The sequence below is a fragment of the Boleophthalmus pectinirostris genome, unplaced genomic scaffold (genome assembly GCF_026225935.1).
Source record: "Boleophthalmus pectinirostris isolate CB_2022bp ecotype Guang Dong unplaced genomic scaffold, ASM2622593v1 HiC_scaffold_18, whole genome shotgun sequence".
Taxonomy (NCBI): Eukaryota; Metazoa; Chordata; class Actinopteri; order Gobiiformes; family Gobiidae; genus Boleophthalmus; species Boleophthalmus pectinirostris.
The window spans coordinates 14,683,514-14,696,807 of NW_026571133.1; the positions used below are offsets into that span (position 1 = coordinate 14,683,514).

The 13,294-nt window shown below is 37.0% G+C and overlaps 1 protein-coding gene across 1 annotated transcript in view; it reads right to left on the reverse strand.

The window, feature by feature from the left end:
* The window catches only part of ano2b (anoctamin 2b), a 68,785-nt gene that overhangs the window by 26,733 nt on the left and 28,758 nt on the right, over positions 1-13,294 (reverse strand). The window contains exons 5-15 of the mRNA XM_055153458.1: positions 10,323-10,421; positions 9,774-9,922; positions 9,529-9,583; positions 9,380-9,431; positions 7,426-7,481; positions 7,285-7,332; positions 5,842-5,906; positions 5,551-5,685; positions 2,539-2,699; positions 993-1,075; positions 658-741 (exon numbers count right to left, since the gene is read on the reverse strand). Coding sequence (XP_055009433.1) covers positions 658-741; positions 993-1,075; positions 2,539-2,699; positions 5,551-5,685; positions 5,842-5,906; positions 7,285-7,332; positions 7,426-7,481; positions 9,380-9,431; positions 9,529-9,583; positions 9,774-9,922; positions 10,323-10,421 — 987 coding nt within the window. The remainder of the gene's footprint in view (positions 1-657; positions 742-992; positions 1,076-2,538; positions 2,700-5,550; positions 5,686-5,841; positions 5,907-7,284; positions 7,333-7,425; positions 7,482-9,379; positions 9,432-9,528; positions 9,584-9,773; positions 9,923-10,322; positions 10,422-13,294) is intronic.

The window sequence follows — 13,294 nt, forward strand, 5'->3', positions numbered from 1 at the left end:
AAACACAGCTGGACAAATAATGACTTTTACTTTCTATTCATTTAGACAACAATTGAGATGAACTGGTATTGATAAGTGAGTATTTTTGGTAAGGCACACAATGTAACTCAGAAAAGGGTTACCTCTCCACAAATCTGAGATGTAACTGAGTTTAATCTGATTCTTTGGAACATTCTAGACAAAGCAATAACATGTTCAGACAAGTGGATAGCGAACGCTCTATACTACGTTACTGAAACTATAAGAAAATACAAAGAAATATCTGATATATTTGAATCAGGCAGAACCTATACTTCTATACTAACTTGCCCTTGTGTTGCCTTATACTCAATACTGTTCCCTCATCAGATCTATTTCAATTCTTGCCAAGGATCAGACTCCACTTTTAATTTAGAACATTTTGGATTTGTGCCATAATCCCATAATGAGATTTAGTGTTCTCTGGTCCAGTTAGTTTGGTTGGTGGTACCGAGTCTGCAGCAAAGTGTGTATAGACAGGTGACCTGATTTACAGCAATCAGCATGGAGATTATCACACTAATATCACAGGCAGTGGTGTTTTACCTGAAAAATGTTACAAATTTCTCAGGTTTAGACAATAGCAGCAGATGGGACTCCTAAATAATAGTGCTACATAAACCACAGAGTTAGTCATACCTCATTCTTCTTCTTCTTTTTCTTCTGCTGTTTCCTCTGTCGCTTTTGAAGGACAATGTTCTCATATTTTGGCCGAGGTTGTTCCTGAAGGAAACCATTACTTAAAGCAACTAGTGTAGAGTCACATGTTTGTCAAATTTTTAGGGTTTTTAGGGTTAGGGTTTCTGAATGTATGAATAGATACAATATATGGTAACTTGGTTTATCTACTCTGTAATTCAGACATTCCAAGCAAGCCACTGTCGATAAATAGTTTAAACTTCAAAGTAAAATAAATAACTAAACATCTTACATAATGTTTGTGCAATGTTTTGTGTGTGTGTGCGTGTGTTTACCTCATCGTCTTCGATCCCCGTCAGATCCCAGCTGAAGCTCAAACTGATCTGACGTCTCTTCCAGTGCTCCAGAAACAGCACAGCTACAAAAACACAATAAAATGATCTGCTATAAAAAAAACTTTGATTATCAATATTTTGTTTCTGGGTTACCTATACCATTAACCGTTTAAGATCTCAGGGCAATTTTAGTATATTTGTCCTCACCTGGATTTTTTTCTTAATTTTGCTATTAAAGCTCCCCTTTTACCCACTAATTAAATGTTATACATCATTTTTTTCAGTACAATCTGTTATTTCACAATCTGCATGCTAAAATTGTGTCATATGGCTGTAATAAAAGCTATAGAACCAGAAATACAAATGAAATAAAAGTCACACTCTTTCATACAAAACACACAGCAAACATGTATAAACAACTTTCTGGACATAAAAAAAATGCTTAATTTAGGGCCTTAGCTACAAAAGTGCAAAATATCAAGTCTGTAAATAAATTAAAAACATCCTTATTGCCCTCAAAACAAAAAAAGTGCAGTCGCCCCATGACTTTACTGTTGCAAGTCATGAAAACAGCTCGTGTCAGGCCCAGGGCACAGAGCCGCATCACATTTCCATGGTTGTATATTAGATTTGTATTTGTACATTTTGAGTGAAATTAAACTTTCATCTAAAAATAGCAAGGGCGGCACAATTACGCAGACCAAGATGCGTAATTTGCCATTTAAGAGAAATAACTGCACTTATACCAGCTTTTTCAGCTGTTACAAACATAGACACTTAGAGCAGTCGACCATTTTGACTTACTCTTTGGCAAAGTTTGGGCGAAAGAAAATGGAAACAAAAGTTCCTACTGGACACTTGTTTTCCCAATGTTATCACATGCGTGTGATGTAGAATAATGCTGAAAATATACTCAGAAAGCTACAATTCTCAGCTTTTCAAGACAAAAAAGTAAGTTTCTATCTTTTATGGTTGAAAAGTTATACGTGGTTATATAAAACATATTCCAAGGTATGATATACGATACAGTCGGTTTAGACTGGATTGAGTATTGGTTAAGAATATCACTGGTGGTTATATCCGCGTTGATATACAATACTGGTGCATCCCTAATGTCATAGCCACAGTGTTACTAGATTAACTCAATTTCAAGGAAGGTCTCTGTGCTACTATTGATTGGTCTTAGGAATCTGCAGTTATTCAATATTGGTGCCAAATCAGGACTGAAAAAGCAAAAATTCTGCTTTTTGAAGAAGAATCAGATAAGAAAATACTGAAAATTTAAAAAGTAATAATAATAACAATTATTGGGTTTGTTTTAATAAAAATGGATGACACAGTATATGGAAGTTCTGGAGAGAGCTGAGTATTTCTGAATTAACTATTTGATGGCTATAGCAAAGAAGAAATTTAATTTGTTTTTACATACTATTTGATGGCTATGTAATGTTTTCTTTTTCCTTCACAATATTCCTAAAACTAAAATCCCACATTCTCACACCTCTAATGCATTATATTGACAGACTATAGTAAAGGGCCAACTCACCCCACAGAGACATGAAGATGGCAAAGAACACAGTAGCAGGGTTATCAAACAGGTGCGAGGCTCTGGCCGTGCCACAGGCTGTGCTCAGTCTCCAATAATCACATGCCCCGTCACAGAGAGGACACATGGTGAAGTTTAGACGATCATCGCACATCTCCAAACTAAAACCAGAGACAAGAACAAGGTTTGTAAATACTAGGGTTAGGCAAAATAAAAAATATTAAAAGCATTAATCGCAGAAGTTTGAGTGTGATTAATCGCGATAAAACCTGCGTTAAAGGCGTTAAAATTATTGTCGGCGATAATTAATTAATTAGTTAATGCAAAATTAACATGCCCGGCCCTAGTAAATACATGTTGAATAATATCACTCTAGGCAGGCTCCAGTGAACAGGAGAGGAGGAAGACATTAAGGCAAAATTTTGTGTTTTCAGTAAAAGTTTAGTACTTGGAATGGGACAAGATTCTCCGCCATCCATATAATGTATAAAAAAGTGGACTAGGGAAGTGTAATGTTGCCCATAGCCAGGGGAGTCGACCGGGGGGGACAGGCACCAAGGTCTTAGGGGCTCAGAATTTGACTCTCTCCCTATTCAGGTATATTAGAGGGGTCCCATGTAAGGTGTCTTGCCCTGGGCCCTCAAATTTCTGCCGACGGGCCTGCCCATAACGTTAGGCTCCAGTTAAATGAGCTCACGAGGTTAGTACTTATAGCCAAGTTCAATATTAGGAGTAGAAATTTATTTATGTACAAAATAGCAAAAAACAAAACACCAGGATCATGCAGAGCTGGTTATTACAGACATTTTAAGACAAAAATGACGAGGCAGTTACAGAGAAAAGAGTGCCATTTTTCAAGCCGGAAGTGTCCCTCTGCTCACTTCCTGTTTGGAATGGGGTGGCTAGTGGGTTATATGCCAGTCACAAGATATTGATCAAATTGCTACAAAATGTTTTTTTCTATGTTTGGAAAAAAAGTCACAAGCTGTAGTTCCAAAAAGCAGTGCTACAGTGATCTTACGTTGTTGAAATTGTGACTCATCCTATCCCTAATTAGTACTATAATGAAGTAGAGGGCTTGGGAAAAATAACACAAATAACTATCTCCTATTTTAGTACTCTCACAATAATAATATCACTTTTTTGCAACCCATCACAACTGTGCTAAAAGGGCCTAAATACATCAAACAAAGCACACAACATTGGGCTGCAACATTACCATTAAATAAATGAACCGTAATAGTCCCTGTGTTACATTATACTCGTGTAAGTCTAATATAAGAAATACATTGATTTCTCCACCAACCACCAGCCATTCTGTATTCCTCCTACACAAACAATGCGAGATATACAGGCAAGAGTTAAGACCACAGTAGCATTCAGGCCCCTTGCATTCGCTATTAAATTATTTATCCAATCATTATTTGAAATGTTATTATCTTCATTATCAGATATTAATAGATCATGTCTGCAGGGCCAATTATTGTTCTCAATATGTAAACTGATGAGGAGAATGAATTTGTTTGCTTGCACTCAACCACCACACCCCAGCTATTTTATATGCTTATCTTATATTGACATAACCCTTTGACCATCACCAGAGCATCAAATTAATTCACATATGGCCCTTGCACTGACATTATCACACAGCTGACTTAATGTTTTCCTGGAAATGAAATAAGATCGTTTTTATTACCGATGAATAGATGTGAATGTGTAATGACAAAAGAAGTGCCTCTCTTTGACCCCATTCATGTGAAGTGTGGGCAGAAACCTTATGACTCCTGACAGAGAGCGCCCACTCACAGCTGTAATGCTAACAATACAGGAAAATCCAATGGGCCCTTCCTCTGTAGTATCTAAGGGCAATATTTCTGTATAACTTCATGACAGAGAAGTATTTTAAAGTATATACAAAGTGGTGATCAAATTGTGTACCTAGTGACTTGTGTATTTTTCAACATTAAAGGGCTTATATTATGCTATTTTTAAGCTATTCAATTTAAAAACACTCTGTTCCACCTTGTGATGTCATGTACAGGAAGTGCTCCACTGTGTTTTTAAATTCACTTGAATCATTCAGATGATTTCAGTCCTGGAACTGCCCATCTTTACTGAACTAAAGGTAAAAGGTAGCGGTTAACTTTAAAACTACCGCTTCATAAGATCACAAGATGATACAAAGTAATTTTTTTATTTTTATTGTTGTTTTTTTTGTTGTTTTTTTTTTTTTTTTTTTGCTTTGGAGATATAGCCAAACTAATAATAAAGAGTCACTCAAACACACATGAATAAAACAAAACCCAGTTCCAGGTATAGTATGTTTATAATTATTATAACATGTATTAAATTCATAAGCCAAAGAAGACAAGTCTTATTATAATTATTATAAGATCAAAACATCCACCACAATATTTATCTATGATGGAATTAAGATTGAAAGAAAAGAAAATGTTTATATAATGCACTGAGAATAGCTATGAAACACAGCACACAAATCTGCAGGCAAAACATTGCCAAAGACATTTCAAACTTCTCTTCTTGTATGTAACTGCACAGATTGAGACAACTCCTACAGATTTTGAAATATTTTGGCCAAGAGCGCACTTGTTAGACCAACATGTTGTGAGTGTGTACTTTTAAATGTCACCATTTATTGATAGCAACATGTCCAATGCATATGTAGCGCCAGTAAAATAGTGGTGGATTAATTTTATTTTTTCTAAGAATTCAATTATTCATTTATTTATTTATTTTTATTTTTTATTTTTTGCTCACTTTGGGGTATAACTTGGTCAATGTGGTGTTTCAGCTGTACAAGTCTGCTGATATGACACTGAAACTAAAGTTGATTTAATGACTTAATTTGTTCAAAAATAATTTTTTAACATTTTAATATGAATATTAATAATGTATTTCATTTAAAATGTTCTATTTATGACCGACTGGATTAGCCACCTGTCTTACAAGAACCCATCCTGCTAATAAAAGTGTAGTTTCAGTTCCTCTGACCTGGGGATATTCGTGTCAAGCGTCGCGACTCCGTATCCAAACACAATGATTCCCACTATGGACGCCGGTATCAACAGCTGAGTGTAGACACCAAGCCACGCAAAGTACAGGCCGATCTTCTCCCCAAAATACTTTCTGAAATACAAACACACATACACAGTACCATTTAAAAAACTATTTCAACACTAATCACTACTAGGTTTACTTATTTTTACCACTGTTACTTGTTTTGATCTATTTTTCCTAAAGCACAGAGCATATTCATTCATTCATGAATTGTCCGCACTTTACCTGACCAGATCGATTGGTTGGTACTTGTAGAAGGCGGAGTATCGGGCCCACTCTTCATGTAGGACCTGAGGCCAAACAGTGACAGTTAATGTGGGAGGATTTCACCAGTTTAACCTGAGCACTGGAGCTGGTCTGGAGCCCAGACTTTCATTCTTTGTCTACTGTCAGCTTGGCATTTTGTATAACTGGGCATTGCATGTTGTATTAATATAAAAGAACATAAAGTATTAGACCCATATAGTGCTTTTCCAGATCCCCAAGCTGCCCAAGACTGAAGGAAACATGGCTGCCAATCTGCGCCTATGGGCCCCACATTACCCTCACCAAACATTTACTCACACACAACATTTAGACATTGCCAGCCATAGATCTACTGCTGTTATGTCCTTACGCAAGACAAGTCATACCTACATCTTAAATTTATGGGAAGTAATTGGTGGTGGTTGAAAATCCCATAGGAAGAAAGCAACCACTTCTCAAGGCAACTCTGATTACAAAATAAGCAAAACTATTCTCGTGTCCAAATAACAATACAAAACCTTTATTTTATGCATTAATATTTTGATTTATGCTGTGTCCTTTTGCAATCCAAACATGGAACTGGCAAAAGACTTACACAAGATTCGTGCCTTTAAAGATGCAACATGTAACTTTCCTGGTTGAGGGTGACACTATGAGGCCAAGTTACAGGTCAGATCTATGGAGAGGCAACTCTGTTGACAATGAGAATGCATGTTTAAAGCTATTTTTGAGCAATAAAAGTACCTGTACTTCACTTAACGTAAGCTAGATACATTTTATGGCATACTGAGGAACATTCCAGACAAAGCAGTAACATCTCCATGGAGACAATTTGGTGGTCGACCCTCTGCCTGATTATTACGAAATTATTCCAATTCCAACTTGTTTTGCAATGTATTTTGAGAGTCAAAGCAGAGCCCCTTGTCGTAGCCCAGCCCCCTGTGTAGATGTGACAGGTCTGTGCAGTCATAATGCTGTGTATGTGATTGTGAGCGGTGACTCATGTTGTGATTACGCCCTCAGATGACAGCAAGGAGGAGGGAACGCTCACATCAAAACCATGTCCCTTTAAGAGCCACAAAACTGACAGGTCTGAGCATTGCCTTCAAAACAACTGCACACATACACTTTGGTTTGGCTTGGAAAACATATTTTTAAGAGAATACTTCTGGAGGAAAATACATAAATAAATAAAAATGTGGTTTGTTAAGCAATGAAAATTACATTTAAAAACAGAAGTGCAAAAATATGGTGGTGTTTATGTGGTGCTTTGTGTTGTGTTGTATCCCCTGTCCCAAGACAAATTTCTCCCATGGGAGACAATAAAGGATTATCTTATCTTGTCTTATGTTTAAAAGAAGTTTTCAAATTAGGGAGATGTGGCTACAGTGAAATAGGAGAAGCATTGTAAAGAAAGTGTACCTGTCTGTCGTTCCTCTCCTCGAGATGACCTATGACCTTGTAATCACCCTGGAAACAAAAGAAAAGACAAATATGAGCAGGGCATTGAACTCCATGAAGCATAGATAAAACATAAAAAATAAATAACTTTAAAAAACTTACATCATGAAGAGGGAAGGCAGCATCATACACGCCTTTAGCAATCAGAGAACTAATACCTGCAGAAATATAATACAAAGTATATAAGAAAACATAAATGCATATTATACAGTGTAGTCAATACGACAAACTATTTCAGTTCTGAAAAGAGAGGTTTTCAAACAGTGCAGTTATTGCAACACATGAATAGTACTGTCTACATTATTGCAGCAACACCACCTTGAGAATTCCTGATCTAATCACAGATGGACAGCCTCACTTTCGTCAGTCTGACCCAGCACAGTTGTGGTGAGAGAATAATATAATCTAATGCACAGGATGTGTTGAAAGGTGATAAATCTTCTCTTATTTTAAACTAATAATAATTGTTTTTTGTACTGATATGTTTTTATGTTGAATGTCTATACTATTTCCACATAGATATAGATTGAGAAAATGAACTGGTCTATTAAAACCACTTGCTCAAGGACTGTTCCCTCTGCCGCCTAGAAACAACCACAATTCCCAGAAGGCCGAGCTTCAATCTGAGGCTGACCCAAGAAGTGTGACCCACTTGTGGAGGGTCCTGGAGGATCTGCTTCAGTCCAAATGTTGAAAATAGAGGTCATGAGCTGTGCTGCTCTGTGCTCTCCCTGCAGCGATGCCAGAGCCGCGGGCAGTGCCTTCTGCCACTCACAGGAGGACAACACAGAGGGAGGACATGAAACCTTATCTGATTTAGAAAAGGGCTGCTTGTAATGTACCAACCCAACATGTCGAAATTCATCTGCTATTTTTGAACTACAATATTGGTTGAATGATTGAAAACTGAAACATGGACATGTATACACAGTTGTAAAGCATTTGTAACCCATGTTTCTTATATTCAAGTCCAAACTGTCTGAACTGTCACATTAAACCAGGTCAAAGCCAGGTTAAACAAAGAGCAGTACCCATACCCTTGAAACAGGCACTGGGGGACAAGGGTATGGAGATCATCCCCTTGGAATGAACTCAAAGTACAGCCATTGCTCCTCCACGCAGGTACATCTCACCACAAAGATGAACTACGATGGTCTATACCTCCAGGGTTGGACCTGGAAATGTCTCAGTATTCCTTGTTTTGTGGAGTGATGGGTGTCTGGGATTCTCTACATTTATCCCTGTGGCCCAGCATTAGATAAGCCGAAGAGCTATTTTGCTATTACAAAAACACAATTGCTAGGTCTCAGAAGACTTCACAACATGCCAATAATATTTAATACAGACAGGTGGCAGGTAAAGCGAATATTGTTAAAATGCAGATTTGTGTTGTAAAAGCAAGTTTCATGGAATAGACATTAATTGAAATTGTAGTAAATTATCTGTTAATTATAATTTTAGATATTTGATATGAAAACACCATGTCATTAATGGGGAAAACTGTCTCTTGTCCCCCTTCTGGGATAATGACATCATTCCATTGGTTGTTTTCTGTTTTCCGTTATTCAGTTATTGATTAACTTGAAATATCCAAAAAGTGATATTTCATCCACAGCAAGGCTATTGTCTCATCTGTATTAAATAATAATGGTCTATAGATTGTTGTGAAAGAAATTTATGGAATCTCCCTAATTCTGACTGCACTGCACTTGTCTCCACTTAGTCACCATAGAAAAAACAATGCAAATACCCAACATAATGATCTCATTTAACTGGCTGTACAGGTGTAATGAATGAGGGAGCAGTGAAGAGATGCGTCACTGTTCAGACTGGAGCACTGAAGCTGTTCCCAGAGGAGCCCCTGTTGTAGGATTTTGATGTGTTAATGAGAGGAGAGTGTTTCCAGGAACAGTCAGGCTGGACCCAGTATGTTCAAAAACACACCACCAATAGGTGAAATTAAGCTAACCTTAACCTTTACACAGCTATACACAAACACCAGTGAAGGGAAGAGATACAAAGTGGTTTATTTTTTTTTGGTAAAAATTGTGCTTACCTATGGTCTGGCAGGTTCGCACACACACTGTCCTTCTCAGGATCTCATACACCTGAAAACAGAAATAGGTAAGAAATACTAAATTAATACAAGACAGCAACAGGACAGCAAGTAGCAAAGAATGGAAAAGCTTTGTGCACAAAACTTACTATTCGGCCTCTTGTGGAATTGTCAAAAAATGTGTCTTTGGATGTGATGTTGTATCTGGGAAAAAAAATATATGTACATTTCTTGGACATATTTACACCAAAAATAAAGCTGGAGTTTAATGATGAGTGAGGCTAATCTATAATTATAATAATTTTAGCCAAATACATTACTGGTCTATCCTTCTGCTTGCTGTTAATAAAGGCCATGAGACATATAGAGCAGTAATAGTGCAGTTGATCCCTACAGGTGCAGTTTGTCCCTGGAGAAGCAGTGGGAGAGGAGTTTGATGCGGCCGTGCTCATGTGGGACTCTGGGCTGAAAGGGCTGGTTGAGTTTCCTCCACACAGTGCTCATACTGGTACTGAAGCCACTCTCCTCCTTCAGGTCATAGCTCTGAGGGAAGTAATGCAACCACATGCAAGATTTAAAAAAGCTAAAACACAATTTATCATTTATTTGAACTGTCATGGCAACACCAGCTGACAAGTAGACCAGTCTAATCAACTGAAATATGTTTTAACTTTGTTTGATATCTTTACTTATAACCCAACCATTCCAAATATCTAATACTTACTTTTTTAATAGTTCTTAACATTTAGATGTGATTGTGTCAAATTCCCCCGACCTTACTAACAATAATCCCTTATCATTAACAAATCTTAGATAACAAACATGCACAGTAGAGCTAACTCATTTCCACTTCCACTTTTTTCCCAGCTTTGGGTTCCCATCCCACCAATTGAGAAAGTCCTTTTTAAATAAAGAAGAAGATAAATCATATAAAAATTCTTACTGTTTTTGTCGGGACTTTAATTTTGAGAAACTCTGCCTCTCTGCACAGCACTGGCCATGGAGCATGGAGCCGAGTGAAGCTGGGCCCGTGAGGTTTTACCTGAAAAACACAGAATCATTTACATAAATTAATAATAATGTTATTTTCAGATACATTCATGACACGTGATGCGCATGTAACATCAGCTTACACAAGCTAAATCTTAAAGGTCTTGTTAGCTTTGAGCCATGTTATAATGCTGTTACCTCATAAAAAGCATACCTGGAGTTGTGTTTTGTTGAAACCACGTATGTTTGAGTAATCCTTTATTATTACTCTGTCTACATCTCAAAAGCTCAAAATGCTCTGTTTCACCTTGTGATGTAATGAAGCAATAGTTTTCAAGTTAACAGCTATCTTTTACGGTTGTTTAGCAGAGACTGGCAATTTCAGGCCTGAAATGATCCAAATGATTCTAGTGAAGGTGTATAGAGCTTAAAAACATTGTGGTGCACTTCCTGTACTGCCCTGTGACATCACAAGGTAGAACAAAGTGTTGAGACAAGACCACAGCCTAAATATCTAGGATCTGTGTTTACCATGTGTGAATGAAGCAAAACACAAAACCAAGTATGTTTTTTGATGAGGAAACATTATTATAACAAAGATCAGAAAACAGCGCATGGGCCCTGTAAATACTCCTCCATAAACTCAACTGTCAAATATGTAAAAAATATCTGTCCACTCTGCACTTATATAATAACAATACCATAACACATAACAGCAGTCTATAGCACTGATTTGAATGTGATTCACTGAACCATATTGCCAAACAGTTGGGCTATAAAAAATGAATGTCACTTCTGTGTATTTCCTCTAAAGCACAGCCCTGAGCATAATTATTCACTTCACAGCCTGTTCCTAATAAAACATGTGAGATCATTTTGATAGGAACATAATATATTTACTGTATCTAAGCAAGTGACTCATCAGCCTTGATTTTAATGCTATTCTTGCCCACCTTCTGATAATGATTACCATAATTTCACATTGGTGGGTTTGCAAATGGACAGTGTAGAGCTTCTCTGTGCAATTTAACAGTTCATACAAGAAATTCTAAGTGAAAAGGACAAAATGTGCTGAAATAAATTGATGAAGATATTTTAATTGTTAATTGTCATAGCAACAGTGCTGAGAGTTCATCTTTCTTTGCAGAGAACTAAGGCTCCTGGGCTCTAAAACTCCTCCCTTTAGGGTTGGACTTAGTTACTTAGAGTAGGATAAATTCCCAGTGCTTCAAGCCAACACCGTTGATTAAAAATGACTTCTGGATGGGAGTCGAAATGTCTTTATTTGCCAAAACAGATGAGTTCAAATGACCACCGATGAAATTTTTTCTACACTGAATCACTCTAGGACTAGTGAAGGGCTACACTGTCATTGACTCCTGGGAGATTGCTCAAAAACATCTCAACAGTTTCCATTTCCACAATGGCTATATATATAGTTCCTAGTGGTAGAATAGACTGAAAATGACCAATAGACTGAACAGTTTTCAAAAGAAAGACAATCTGGCAACTTCACTAGACACCAAATTCATATCGTCTAAGTTCCTCTAACTCCTCATATTGTATAGTAGAGTCAGACTTGATCCACAGAGTTGAGATGGCGCAGAGGGGGGGCGCAGACTGTAACTGTACCCCAGACCCCCCAGCCTCATACGGGACAGGTCCAGTGTAAACGCAGAAACCTGAACTGTCTCCTCTTCGCATCTGAAGCTCTGCTGATGGACACATAGAGTCACTTCACTGGCATTCACTCAGGTTCAGTTACATCACGTGCACAGAAGGGCGGGGCGAGACACAACTCCCACCAGACCAGATCAGACACCAGATTTGTTCCACAAGAATGAGACGAGAAGGTGACATTATTTATTATTACAAATTTTGGCCTCACATTCAATTTTTGTATTATATATTTTTGCTTTCATTGTAACACAGCTTTTTTGGAACTAAGGCTTCTCAGTATAATGAATATTATTATCATCATCATCAACTTATTGCACTAGATTTAGTTTGATATTAATACATTACAATTACATAATTACATATTCAATCCAACATTTGCTGGATATCGGTTTCAGGACATCAGTATTTTCTTTTATTTACATCTATATGTAACACAAATATGTGATCTAAGCTTAAGGAAAAGATGCTATTTTATTTCAATGTCAGGAGGACTGAAAAAAAGATCACTGCAGATAATTCACATTTTAGAAAAGACCAACAAATCCACAAATGTGAAATTTTTCCAATCACCATTTCAATCACATACTCTATTACCATATTCATACAGGCAAAGTGTGTTGCCCAAGGACATAACAAGTGCATGCACTTGTTGGAGCTGGGATCAAACCATCTCTTTGTATTTGCACCTCAATTATTTGTCTTTTAAAGTCCCCAAATACCCACAAGATCAATTAAACGTGATATAAATTTCAAGTTTCAAATGTCATTCCATGTGTTATGCATATATATATTTTTTTACATTTGACCTCAAGGTCTATATGAACCATTTTACCGTAGCAATCTGTAAATTCAATTGAGTAGGCTAATTCATTTAATGTTTTTTTCTCCTCTATTGTCTTTTTTGCCACCCGTTGCTCTTTGTTGCTTAGAAACCACAGCTACTTTCAAAGATCATCAATTGTAGGTAATAGCTTCCTCTCAAATGGAGTTCAAGAAAGGATTTAAGGTGAAGAAGAGACACATGACATTCATTCTTTCAGTTTCTACTTTCCATTTGGCCATATATTATGCCTATAATTTCTGTCAAAAGAGTACCCAACCTGCACCTATTGTGTATTTAAAGAAAAAAAAGAAAGAAAAACAGGACACCCAGACATGAAAAAAGATGAATGTTATAATTACTCGACACTGTATGCTAAAGCTAGTGATCACTCATATTCTTTAAAAGGCCCATATTACGCTTTT